Source organism: Hemitrygon akajei, chromosome 7 (assembly GCF_048418815.1).
Source record: "Hemitrygon akajei chromosome 7, sHemAka1.3, whole genome shotgun sequence".
Taxonomy (NCBI): Eukaryota; Metazoa; Chordata; class Chondrichthyes; order Myliobatiformes; family Dasyatidae; genus Hemitrygon; species Hemitrygon akajei.
The window spans coordinates 97,807,194-97,821,393 of NC_133130.1; the positions used below are offsets into that span (position 1 = coordinate 97,807,194).

Consider the following 14,200-nt stretch of genomic DNA (forward strand, 5'->3'; position numbering starts at 1 on the left):
GAGACAGCATCTGTGGAGGGAAATGAGCAAGTAATATTTCAAGTTAGACATCTTCATGTCCAGCTTGAATGGTCGCAGCCCAAATGCTTGCCTGTCCATTTCCCTCCACGGGTGCTGCTTGACCCATTGAGTTCCTTCAACAGTTTCTTTCTTGCTCTAGAATGCAGCATCTGCAGTCTCTTGTGTCACCGAGAATCAGGTGCACTATCACTATTTATTTTGTGGCAGTAGTACAGTGCAAAATATAAAAAACCTATTTGTTTGAGTTTACAAGAAAAGGATTCTGTGGTAAAGGAGCAAAATGCAGTGGGGCCACATTGATTGTGACATGGAGGAAGAAAGGTTGAGACATAGTGCAAAATGTATAAATTCCCTATTTACATGTGCCTGCATTTAAAATATGTTCAGGTATTTTGATTGTAGTTTAGAAAGAGGAGAAAGCTTCATTGGACTTGGGAAGTAATGAGTAAAGGGATGCCACTTGTCCTGGAAAACATTTGAGTCATAGGTTAAAAAATAGTTGTGACCTGGTGGAGCACTGGCAATAGTAGAGAGGTAAGTGACAGTACTGTACTCCCTTGTAACAAGCTCTACTTAAGCAAGATTTTGATCAGTTTCCTGGCAGATTGGATAAGTAGGACTATGGAGCGGGCTTTTAAACCAAGAAGGTGGGAGGGAAGAGATAAGGGTCAGTTACGAAAAACGATAATAGATTTAAAGGGAGGAGTTTCTTCAGGTAGAGAGTGAAAGCCAATCTTTTGGGTGCTTTTTGGGCAGAAATTAGGTTCTCAATTGGGGGTGGGGTTAAGAGTTACAGTGAGAAGGTGGGAAAATGGTGTTGAAAAAAACCCAGCCATGATTGAATAGTGGAGCCTAATTCACTTCGTATGTCTTATGGTCTTATTCGCAGAATGATCAAAGCATGAAAAGATTTTGTCTGCAGCTTGAGAGGGAGAGGGAGACAGACACAGACAGCAATCAGGAAATTAAGATCTGTTTGCCAGTTTCAGTCAATAAATAGTGAACAGCAAATATTAGAAAAATACAAAATCCTTAAGGGATCGGAGTTCCACAGTTAATTGTTTAAAAAAATTGATTTATCAACCATTAGATGAAGAAGTTAAGGATGATAGTTAAAAAGCTTACAACATTTCAGTTAAGAGGAGTTTTGGGAAACAAGGTTGATAACACAGAGAAGATGAAATATGGGAGTAAATTAGCACAAATTAGCAAAAGAGAAAATGTGTTTTTTAAAAAGTGAATCATAAACATTAATGTAGGTCCTTTGAAGACAAAGGTAGAAAGAATAATGGGAATGAAGAAGTCGCAGAGTAGTGGAAGAAATCTATCTCTGCCTTTACGGCAGTATACATGATAATTGTAACCAAATGAAAAGGAAATAAGGGTTTAATGACAGTAATTAAAAAGGAACTGTGTAGAGAAGTTAGGGCGATTAAATTCATACAAATCCCATGTCTGCTTTCGGCACTCTTAGAAGTGAATGCAGAAACAATTGAATGATTAGTGATGATTTTTTAAAGTTGCCTGGATTCTGGAACAATCCAGGAAGACTGTATCACAGAGACCAGAATCTGCAGGCTATATTCATCATCAAAGATGTGCAGCTAGGCATTTGATAAATCATTATGATTAGTCCTGGTTTTATGAAGGGCAAATTGTTTTTGACAGATCTAATAGCCTTGAGGATGAAACCACTCAAGTGGGAAAAGTGGAACTACTTGATAAAATGTTTCTGAACTTTCAGAATAGATCTGTTTTGATCCTGAGCTTTGGCTTGTACATTTTCATCTGATTGTTGATTTTCATCTGCCTGTTTTTTATGTTCTACCTTAGCCAATCTGTTGCTGAAACCCTCAGTCATATTGTGTTACCTCGAGATTTGACACTGGCATCAAAAGCCCCCTTTGTTCAACCTTTAGCTCTACTTGGCTGCCTCTGTCACTTCATTCACTAATCATGCCTGTGCTTCTGGAACTGTATCAACTGGTTTAAAATTATGTTTTTGTTTTCAGAACTGTCAGTATGCTTGCCTTCTCCATTTCTGCAATATTCTTCAGCCCTCCGAGATGCGTGTTCTTCCCATTCTGGCCTCTTAAATATCATGTTTGATAATTTTTCTGTTGTTATGAACCCCATAACTGGGTCACTTACCAGCAAAGATAGAGAGGTCCGCTGAAGTCTGATGGTACCATTTTTAAACGTTTTTATTTATAAAAGGGCACAAAAGTAAGGTTAATACAAACATTCAGATAATATACGTCGTCAATACTCAATCTAAAGCACGGGTATAGTAATAATCAACAATTCGAAGTAGCTCTATCGTTTGTCTAGGGGTAAAATGATTGTCCGATGGAAATATAAAAAGTCTCGCCAGTTCATGAAGGCTTTTAGCCGTTTGAGGGACCGCTGGGTGTTCACGGGTTGGAGAGAGAAAATAAACTTGCCAGCCTGTTGGACTCAAATCGTGTTCGGGAATGTGAGTTCCCCGTTGTCAGTTCGGAATCCTTTTCGGGGTTATTAGCCACTCGATTCCCTAGCTAGGGGAACCAAATCACACGTGGCTCCCGAGCAGCTTCCCGTTCTTATGGGAACGATCAGTGATGGTGTCTTCGTCTGGTGCGTCGCTGGAGTACCGCCTCCCGCAGTCTCTGTTTTATCATGGCTGGCAGATTTGTAAATGTCAATCAAGGTAGGGTGATACAATCCCCACCCCCACATTGCCCGAGGGCGTCCATGTCCCTGATAGCTGGCACGCACTATAGAGTTGCAATTCACACAGGTGCCTCTAAGAACAATGGTCAAATCCGTTGCATTGTCTCTCATTTCCTGAGTCCAAGACCCGAATTAATAGCGATCTTGCGATTCTCCGGAAGGAAGAGGCTGGTCCCGCACCCTTCGGCCCCTCAGAGCTGTGGTACATTCATAACACTGTGCAGTGCCTTGGGAACTTTTTACCAGATTGCTGATGCCATATAAGTACAAGCTGTTGTTCACGGAAAACAGGACAACCAAACGATCTACACCAACCAATTGTGTATCAAGATTGGGAATTGCATGCCGATGAATGTTGAGTATTTCTGTGAGGGTGACTCTGCAGGCTTATGAAAATGGTTTTATTCAAGGTCATAAATCACTAAGCAATGCATGTATCAGCAGTTAGTTTCCTGTCCACATATTTGGTCAGCTTGTTAAAATGAATACTTGGATGCATAAAGGTGAGAATCTGAAGTCTAGAATCACATGATCCTGTAGGGAACTGATGTGCTTTCCCACGTGGAAGTTTTGGAGTCTTTTTATTATCATTATTAATAACAACAAAATAAAATTGATACATAGATAATGAGATTACACGCATACATATTTCAACTAACTATAAAAGATTACAAGAGCAATGATTACAGTATAAATGAGTATTCCCAACTCGTAAATGATACAATATACAAATAGATAAGGCAAACCTAAGTGTATCATAATATAAAATAAAAAAAGAAAAAGAAAAAAAGAAAAAAATCATTATGCAAAAAACTAATCTAAAAATCTAATAACTAATAGAAGAGAAAAAAAGCAAAAAAAAGAGAAAAAGAAAAAATAAAAAAGAGAAAAAAAAGGGCTGTTTATAATATCTGACAAAAATACAAAATCATCAGTGTCGTCAACTCCGATCCTCTTGACATATATGCAATCAAAACTGGAAAATCAAATAGGCCTGGAACAGGGTCCTATTACATCATATGAAAATATTGAATAAATGGTCTCCATATCTTTTCAAATTTAGTAGAAGTGTCAAATACACCACTTCTAATTTTTTCTAAATTTAAACATAACATAGTTTGAGAAAGCCAATGAAATACAGTAGGAGGATTAATTTCCTTCCAATTCAACAAAATAGATCTTCTAGCCATTAGTGTAAGAAATGCAATCATTCGATAAGCGGAAGAAGATAAATGAAGTGAGTCCATCATTGGTAAACCAAAAATTGCGGTAATAGGATGGGGTTGTAAATCAATATTCAATACCGCAGAGATAATATCAAAAATATCTTTCCAATATTTTTTCAAAAGCGGACACGACCAGAACATATGAGTTAGAGATGCTATTTCAGATTGACATCTATCACAAATAGGATTTATATAGGAATAAAAATGAGCCAATTTATCCTTGGACATATGAGCCCTGTGTACAACCTTAAACTGTATTAATGAATGTTTAGCACATATATATGATGTATTAACTAATTGAAGAATTTTATCCCAATTCTCAATAGGAATAATAATGTTGAGCTCTCTTTCCCAATCATTTTTTGTCTTATAAAGGGGCTCTGAACGTATCTTCATAATTATATTATAAAGTTTTGATATAAGCCCTTTCTGAAAGGGGTTTAATTCAAACAAATTCTCCAAAATGCCTGAAGACACAAAGTTTGGAAAAGTAGGAAGTACAGTATTTAAAAAATTCCTAATCTGTAAATATCTAAAAAAATGAAATCTAGGCAAATTATATTTATTAGATAATTACTCAAAAGACATAAAACAATTATCCAAAAATAAGCCAGAAAATCGTAGTATTCCTTTAGTCTTCCAAGCCAAAAAAGCTTGGTCTATAATTGAAGGGTGGAAAAAACAACTGGATACAATAGGAATATTTAAAACAAACTGAGTCAACCCAAAAAATTTCCGAAATTGAAACCATATACGTAAAGTATGTTTAACTATCGGGTTGTCAATTCGTTTCGGCAATTTAGAAAGAGCAAAAGGGAGAGAAGTCCCCAAAATAGAACCCAGTGCAAAACCTGGTACTGATTTAATTTCCAGGCTCACCCAATGAGGGCTAAAAGATCCATCCCAATCTTTCAACCAACATATCAAATATCTGATATTAACTGCCCAATAATAAAATCTAAAATTGGGCAATGCTAATCCACCTTCCTTCTTTGCCTTCTGTAAGTATATTTTACCTAACCTAGGATTTTTATTCTGCCAAATATATGAGGAAATTTTTGAATCAACATTAGTAAAAAAAGATTTCGGAATAAAAATTGGTACCGCTTGAAAAATATATAAGAACTTAGGTAAAATAACCATCTTAATAGTGTTAATTCGACCTATCAGAGATAAAGATAATGGTGACCACTTAGTAAACAAGCATTTAATCTGATCAATTAAGGGTACAAAATTAACCTTAAATAAGTCTTTGTTGTTTTTTGTGATTTTAATCCCTAAGTAAATAAAAGAATCATTAACTAATTTAAAAGGTAAGTTTCCATAAATTGGGACCTGTCTATTTAAAGGAAACAATTCACTCTTATTAAAATTTAACTTATACCCAGAAAAATCACTAAATTGAGCCAACAATGATAAAACTACAGGAACAGATTTCTCAGGATTGGAAATAAATAATAATAAATCATCTGCATACAAAGATAACTTATGAATATCTGTCCCACGATTAATACCAAGAATATCCTGTGATTCTCTGATAGCAATTGCCAAGGGTTCTAAAGCAATATCAAATAATAGTGGACTAAGAGGACAGCCTTGTCTAGTGCCCCGAAATAAACGAAAAAAGGGAGATCTTTGATTATTAGTAAACACCAAGGCTACTGGGGTATGATAAATCAGTTTAATCCAGGAAATGAATGTCGGACTAAAATTAAACTTCTCCAACACATTAAATAAGTATGGCCATTCAACTCTATCAAATGCTTTCTCCGCATCTAATGAAATAACACATTCTGAAATATTATGTGAAGGAGTATACACAATATTCAATAACCTCCTAACATTAAAAAAAGAATAACGATTTTTAATAAAACCGGTTTGATCCTCCGAAATAATTTGGGGATTATTTCCCAAAATACTTCTCCAGTCTGGATGCAAGTAACTTGGAAAAAATCTTGGAATCTACATTCAGTAAGGATATTGGTCTATAGGATGCACAATCAGTAGGGTCTTTATCTTTCTTCAATATTAAAGAAATAGAAGCTCTATAAAAAGATTGTGGCAAATTGCCCAATCTAATTGCTTCTTCAAAAACCTTATAAAACCTTATATAAGTAGTGGAAAAACATTTTAAAAATTCTGCTGTATACCCATCCGGACCAGGTGCTTTCCCTGAATTTATGGAAGAAATAACCCCTTTGATTTCTGCGTCAGTCATAGGAGTTTCCAATATTGAAATATTATCTGGTGATAATCCTGGGAAATTCAATTTCCCAAGAAAATCACACATGGCACTGCAATCCTGAGGAAATTCAGAATGATACAGGGAAGTATAAAAATCTTGAAATGATTTATTTATCTCATCATGGTTAATTGTCAAATCCCCATTTTGCTGACGGATCTTAGTAATTTGATGTTTAACCAAAGCATTCTTCAATTGACTAGCTAATAGTTTACCCGATTTATCACTATGTATATAAAAATCAGATCTGGACTTCATCAGTTGATTTTCAATCGAAGATGTAAGTAATAAACTATATTCTGTTTGAAGTTCAACCCTTTGTTTGTAAAGCTCCTTACTAGGAGTAATCAAATATTTCTTGTCAATCTCTTTAATTTTATCAACCAATAAAAGAGTTTCCTTCTTTATGCGTTTTCTCAGACCAACAGAATAAGAAATAATCTGTCCACGTATATATGCTTTAAAAGTGTCCCAAAGTGTTCCGTAAGAAATATCTTCCGTGGAGTTGGTTGAGAAGAAGAAATCGATCTGTTCATTCATAAATTTAATAAAGTCCGGATCTTGCAATAAGGTAGAATCAAACTGCCATTGTCTAGCATTATGAACTGTGTCCATAAATTTAATAGAAAGTTTTAATGGAGCATGGTCAGAAATAGCTATACTATCATAATAACAACCATTTACCGAAGGAATCAAACAAGAGTCAATACAAAAATAATCAATTCTCGAATAAGAATGATAAACATGTGAGAAAAAAGAAAATTCTTTGTCCTTAGGATGCTGAAATCTCCAAATATCAAAAATTCCATTATCAGTCAAAAAAGAGTTGATACAAGTGGCCGACTTATTGGGTACAGTCTGAGTAGATATAGATTTGTCCATCAAAGGATTTAAACAACAATTAAAATCACCACCCATTATTAACTTATATTCATTTAGATTAGGTAAAGAAGTAAATAAGGACTTAAAAAAATCAGGACAATCCACATTTGGAGCATAGACATTAACCATAGCAACCTTTTTATTAAAAAGTAAACCCGTAATTAACAAAAATCTACCATTCGGATCCGAAAAGATATCATGTTGGACAAATGTAATAGAGGAGTCAATAAAAACTGAAACTCCCTTTACTTTGGCATTCGAATTCGAATGATATTGTTGACCCCGCCAAAACCTAAAAAAGCGATAGTTCTCCTCCTTCCTCACATGAGTTTCTTGTACAAAAATGATATGAGCATTAAGTCTTTGGAATACTTTGAAAATCTTCTTTCGTTTAATCGGATGGTTTAAACCATTAGTATTCCAAGAAACAAAATTAATGGTCTGAGCCATAGTTCTAAAATCAACCCTTTGGTATAAAAAGGGTTAACCAAATTACAAACTCATGCCCCCGGAAGAAGAACAAAAATAAAAAGCGGACCCGGAAGTGACGACATCGCGGACATATTTGTAGTTCAAAATCAGCCCAAATGAAAAAACTAAAAAAAACTGATAAAAAAAATATAGAATTAGAAAAAAGACCACCCCCCTTCCACTCAAGAAAGAGAAAAAAAAACCAGAGCCAAAAAAAGGCTGGGAAAAAGCAAAAATGAAACTAACCCTACCGCCATATCAGCGGAAGACCACTCCATATATAAAGGATATATATAAAAAAACCCACCCAAACTTTAAAAGTTATAATCACTATACTAGAACCAGACTTCTTAATATAATTGGTAGTAGAAAAAAAAACGATAATCTTGGGAATTATAGACAAGTGAGTTGTATGTCAGTGGTGGGCTAACTAGTGGAGAGGGCTCTGAGGGATAGGATTTATAAGCATTTGGTGAAGCATTTATTAGGGATAGTCATTATAGCTTTGTGTGAAGGCTATGTTGTACCTCACAAATCAAATTGAGTTTTGTCGAGGAGGTGTCAAAACAAATAGATGGAAGTAAAGCGGTGGGTGTGATGTGTGTATGGATTTTAGTAAGATGTTTGACAAAGTAACCCTCCAACCTGATGGCATGAACACCGATTTCTCAAACTCCTGGAAATTGTTCTCCACACCACCCCCCCACCCCTCCACCATTTCCATTTCAATTTCCCCCCTCACCTCATCTCCTTACCTGCCCATCACCTCCCTCTGGTGCTCCTCCCCCTTCCCTTTTTTCTCTGGTCTTCTACCCTCTCCTATCAGATATCCCCTTCTACAGCACTTTATCTTCTTCACCATCAGCTTCCCAGCCCTGTACTTCACCTTCCCTTTTCCCCGGTTTCAGCTATCACCTATACTACCTTGTACTTCTTCTTCCCCTCCTCCCACATTCTTGATCTAACTTCTCATTTTGTTTTCCAGTCCCAATGAAGGGTCTCGGCCCAAAATGTTGACTGCTTACTCTTTCCCATAGATGCTGCCTGGCCTTCTGAGTTTCTCCAGCATTTTGTGTGTGTGACTTGGATTTCCAGCACCTGCAGATTTTCCCATCTCTGTGTTCCACAGGGATTTATTCTTGGCTCCTGTTTTTTGTGATTTTTATAAATGACTTGGATGAGGAAGTGGAGGGGTGGTTCAGTAAGTTTGCTGGTTACACAAATAAATGTTGGAGGTGTGGTGGATGGAGATGGTTGTCATAGGTTACAATGGAATATAAACAGGATGCAGAGTGGGTGGAGAAGTGGCAGATGGAATTCAATCCAGAGAAGTGTGATTAGATGGTGGAGAATGAGTCAATGGCAGGATTCTTAGCAATGTGGAAGAACAGAGGGATCTTGGGGTCACCCTAGCGCAGGTTGCTAGGGTGGTTAAAAAGGCATTTTTTTAAAACAAAATATACTTAATTCAAAAATAGTATTGTATACAATAAACCATTTAAGTCTCAATCCTTTACAAATGTTTCCATTACAGTCTTTACATTTTCACACTTTTTGCCACCCACTTGGCACTCTGTTATTCCATATTTACATACACTTGTTTAGGGGTATACACCCCAACACCCTACCCCTCAACTCTCGCGGGAGAAAGCCACTAGACTGTGGTCCTTCCCCACTGGGCCCTTGCGGTGGCTGCACCAAGTTTGAGTGCGTCCTTCAGCACGTACTCCTGCAGCTGAGAATGTGCCAGTCGGCAGCATTCCCCCACGGACATCTCCGTGTGCTGGTAGACCATCAAGTTTCGGGCCGACCAAAGAGTGTCTTTGACCGAGTTGATAATCTGCCAGCAGCACCGGATGTTGGTCTCTGTGTGCGTCCCCGGGAACAGCCCGTAGATCAGAGAGTCCTCTGTTACGCAGCTGCTGGGGATGAACCTCGACACTGTCCCTTCCATCCTCCTCCGCGAACCCACAGTGTGCAAAGAGGTGGGTCACCGACTCCTCCTCACTGCAGTCCTCCCGTGGGCAGAGGGGTGTGGAGACGACGTACCGGGCGTACAGGAGGGATCAGACTGGGAGGGCCTCTCTCTCCTCCAGCCAGGCGAGGTCTTGGTGCCTGTTGGTGAGGTCTGGCGATGAGGCATTTTGCCAGATGAACTGGACCGTCTGCTCAGGGAACCACCCCACTGTGTCCATCTCATCCTTCTCCTGTAGTGCCTGCAGGACCTTACGTGCTGACCACTGCCTGATGGCCCTGTGGTCAAAGGCGTTGACCTGAAAGAACTTCTCTCTGAAGGACAGGTATGGCAGCAACAACCAGCTGACAGGGGTGTTGCGTGGGAAAGGGGCCAGACCCATCCTTCGTAGCCAGGGCGACAGGTAGAACCTGGGCACATAGTGGTACTTGGTGCCCACGTACCTGGGATCCACACACAACCTGATGCATCCACACACGAAGCTGGCCATCAGGGTGAGGGCGACATTGGGAATGTTTTTGCCCCCGTTGTCCAGGGACTTGTGCATGGTGGTCCATCTGACCCGCTCCACCTTGGATCTCCAGATGAATCTGAAGACAGCTCGGGTGATTACCAAGCTGAAGGAGCGGGGGACTGGCCACACCTGCACCAAGTACAGCAGCCCTGAGAGCACCTCACACCTGATGACCATGTTCTTGCCCGCTATCGATAGGGAGCGCCCTCCCCACAGTCCCAGTTTCTGTTTCACCTTGGCAGTCCGCTCCTGCCAGTTCTTATTGCACGCCTCGGCCCCTCCGAACCAGATCCCCAACACCTTCACGTGATCAGGTTAAGAAGGCATGGGGCAGTGGCCTTCATTAGTTGAGATTGAGTTCAGGAGTGTGAGGTTATGTTGCAGCTCTATGACACTCTGGTTAGACCACTCAGAGTACTGTGTTAAATTTTTGTCACCTCATGTTATTGATGTGAGAGCTTTAGGGAGGGTGCTGTCTAGATTAGAGGGCATGTCTTATGAGGAAATGTTCAGGGAGCTACTGCTTTTCTCTTTCGAGTGAAGGAGTATGGGAGGTGACTTGACAGAAGTGTATTAGATTATGAGAGGCATAGATAGTGTGAACAGCTAGTACCTTTCTCCCAGGGCAGCACTGGTTAGAGGGCATGTGTTTAAGATGAGTGGAAGAAAATTTAAGACAGATATTAGAGGAAGATTTTTTTTCACAGGGTTTTAGGTTCCTGGAATGCATAGATGGAATGGTGGTAGAGGTGGATACAATAGAGACATTTAAGAGACTCTTAGACAATTGGATGTAAGAGAAATGGAGGGTTAGATTGATCGTTGAGTATGTATATACACAACGTTTTAGGCTGAAGGGCCTGTACTCTGCTGTACTTGTGTATTCCATGTTTTAATGTTACTGCAGCTGAAGGGTGGGCAAGGTGTCATCCCAGACCCTAGGAAACTATTTCAAAGAAATGCTGGATCTTAAGACTTCAATACTAGAAGTGCTCCCTAAAGCCGTAGTAAAAACTTTTGCTTTTTATGACTGTGTGCAAAGTCTTGAGGGGTATGATTGTTCGGAATTGAGAAATGGAGTTGTCTTTTTCCTTTAATTCAGACGCGACAAGTTATGGATCTGTATGGAGTTTTGTGGTGGTGGGTCATTACAAGATATTTATCATGGTGAGTATGCAAATCTATTTTTAAAATGATGCTTGAATAATAAATAGAAATGTGTGAAAATTACAAATGTTTTCCCCCAAATGAAAACTCTACATCCAAGACGTAATTTATTCACTCATAATGAGCTCTAATATAATTTTTATGAAACATAGTTTTCATCAAATGTAACAGTATGGTATGTTTTACATATTCCTTTATACAATCACATTTTGTGCCTGAGAGCTGTTTTTTTTAACCTTAGTAAATATTTATTTTGTAATCCTGCTTAATATTTTCAGTAAATTAACAATTGATTGCTGTTGTTACAAATTTGGTTCTCAACTTTATAAACCTCATTACTTAAAAACTGTTGGAAATTCTATGGTGCTATAATCCTGACACCCCAGAGAGTGTGCAGTATGGATTTCAAAGTACAAAGTAAATATATTATCAAAATAGATACGTGCCACCATATACTACTCTGAGATTCATTTTAGACTATAAGACCATTAGACAGGACAGAATTAGGCCACTCGGCCTATTGAGTCTACTCTCACAACCCTGTTCTCCTACCTTCTCCCAGTAACCTTTGATACCCTGACTAAATAAGAACCTATCAATCTCTGCTTTAAATATATTCAATGATTTGGCCTCCAAAGCCATCTGTAGTAATGAATTCCACAGATTCACCACCCCCTTGATAAAGAATTTGTTTCTCATCTCTGTTATAAATGGATGTCCCTGTATGCTGAGGCTGTGCCCTCTGGTCCTGGACTCCCCCATTTAGAAAACATCATCTCTACATCGACTCCATCTAGGCCTTTCAATATTCGACAGATTTCAATGAGGACCCCCCCCCCACCCCATTCTTCTAAACTCCAGTGATTATGGGCCCAGTGCCATCAAATGCTTCTCATACGTTAATCCTTTCATTCATGGAATCATTCTTGTGAACCTCCTCTGGACTCTCTTTCTTGCAGGTATTCCCAGTAAATACAAAGAAACACAATAGAATCAATGAAAGACTGTTCACAACAAAGACGGACAATCAACCAATGTGCAAAAGACAACAAATTGTACCAATTGCAAAAAAAAAGTAATAAATAAACAACCAAACTTTGAGAGCATAAGTTATAGAATCCTTGAAAGTAAGTCCATAGGTTGTGGAATCAGTTCAGTGTTGGGGTGAGTGAAGTTATCCACACTGGTTGAGGAACTTGATGGTTGCATGGTAATAACTGTTCCTGACTCTGTCAAAGTTCCGGAAGTGGATGTAACAGAGGATGTAACAGATCTGACAATTCATCAAATGTGATCACTGAAAAAGATTTTTTCATTCTGACTTTAAACCACTCAATTAATGGTCATTGTCAAGCATTTAGGAAGGGATGAGACTTTCTAATTCATTTAAAATGGAGAGATACAGGGTGGAAGAAGATGGATGAGCTGACATATCGGATTCTGAAAAGGGGCAAGGTTAAATGAAGCAAATACTCTAAATGTAGAGCCTTGTCTTTCATGTTATAATTTTTAGAGACGTTTGAATGTAATTGAGCATGCTTTATGATTTTAAACTAGTATCATACATTGATTATGCTTTTTTTAAAAAGTGACAGGACCTTTATCAGAACTACAGATAGCTTACGTGTGCAGAGAAACACTACAGGTAACTTATTTGAGTCTTTCTATAATTTTTTCTGAAGTTCCTAATTTCACTTGGAATGGTTGTCAACTGTTTAGTTTTAGTTTTAGTCTGGTATGGCGGATTCCAGCCTGGAAAGTTCCAAGATGAATGATTATCTGCTAGTTTATCTCATTTAGGATTAGGATGGTTGCTAGTATAATTGCCTTCATCTAACTAGGGGATATGGTTTATGTATCTAATATCCTGCCTTACAACACTGAAGAAAGAATTGGTCATATTTGATTCCCTGTGTTCTTATAGTTTTCCATAGTACCTAAAGTGATAATTACCATAAGTTAAACAAGATCTTGATTATTTGTAATAGGAAAAGATGGTGCAAGGACATGAGGACCTCAGTTATAGGGAAACGTTTGAATAGATTAGGACTTTATTCCCAAGGGAGGAATGATTGTGATGGGTAATTGTTCTAGATTTCAACTAGTTGAGGGAAGATAATTGGCTAATATCACACCTAAACTGCTGGGTTTATTTCTAAGGATTTGTTCCCAGCCCCCGTAAATTCTTAACTGAAATGAAAATCATTAAGGGCTTTTTTGAATCTGTTAAATAGAATAAATATCCCAGTTTGCATTTCCATTCATCAATAACAATATTCAAGTGTGTCTTGAAATCTGCTTGATTAGCTGAAAATGATAACAATACACTTCATTAAATATTCTTTTTTTGTTAGGGTTTATATTATCTTCATAGCAAAGGAAAAATGCACAGAGACATAAAGGTAAATAAATGAATTGTTGATAACTTTTGTTGAATGGTTGTCGATCAATTTTTATTGCAAGGCATGCCAAGTTTTCTTTCATTTCTGTAATTTCTGTATATTACTGACTTGATTAAAGTAGAATGTGCAAGAGTATAAGTTTTAAAATCTCTTGTACTAGATCGCCGCTTGTGATTCTCCATAATTCTCTGGAGTAATGTTGCCTCTGACTGTCTCCTCCACATCTATATTCACCTTGCCAAGTTAATATAAATATTCAATATTGGACCTCAAAGTTTGCTCAGAAGACAGGTGGCTTTTCACAAGCTAAGGCACTTCCAGTACTCCCATGGTTTGCCATTTAATCTTTGTACTTGAACTTTCAATTCCAATTAGAGTTTATCAAATGATTTGAGCTATAGTTGATTAGGAGGGCAAAGCCCAAAATAGTTGGTCCACAATACTCATTAAGTTGCTTGAGTCGTTTCATGCCAAACCTCCAGAAATGTTTTTCTTTCAGTCGTCATTTCTCATATTTTGCAGAATTAAAGGCAAGTTGGAAAGAATAGGAGCTAAAGGTAGCAACCTAAACAGGCAAACGTTGAAATG

At 38.0% G+C, this 14,200-nt stretch overlaps 1 protein-coding gene across 8 annotated transcripts in view; it reads left to right on the forward strand.

Annotated features, from left to right (window-relative positions):
• The window catches only part of map4k3a (mitogen-activated protein kinase kinase kinase kinase 3a), a 275,670-nt gene that overhangs the window by 116,900 nt on the left and 144,570 nt on the right, over window positions 1-14,200 (forward strand). For all 8 annotated transcript variants that reach the window (XM_073051531.1, XM_073051530.1, XM_073051535.1 and 5 more), the window contains exons 4-6: window positions 11,146-11,210; window positions 12,800-12,855; window positions 13,565-13,612. In XM_073051531.1, coding sequence (XP_072907632.1) covers window positions 11,146-11,210; window positions 12,800-12,855; window positions 13,565-13,612 — 169 coding nt within the window. The remainder of the gene's footprint in view (window positions 1-11,145; window positions 11,211-12,799; window positions 12,856-13,564; window positions 13,613-14,200) is intronic.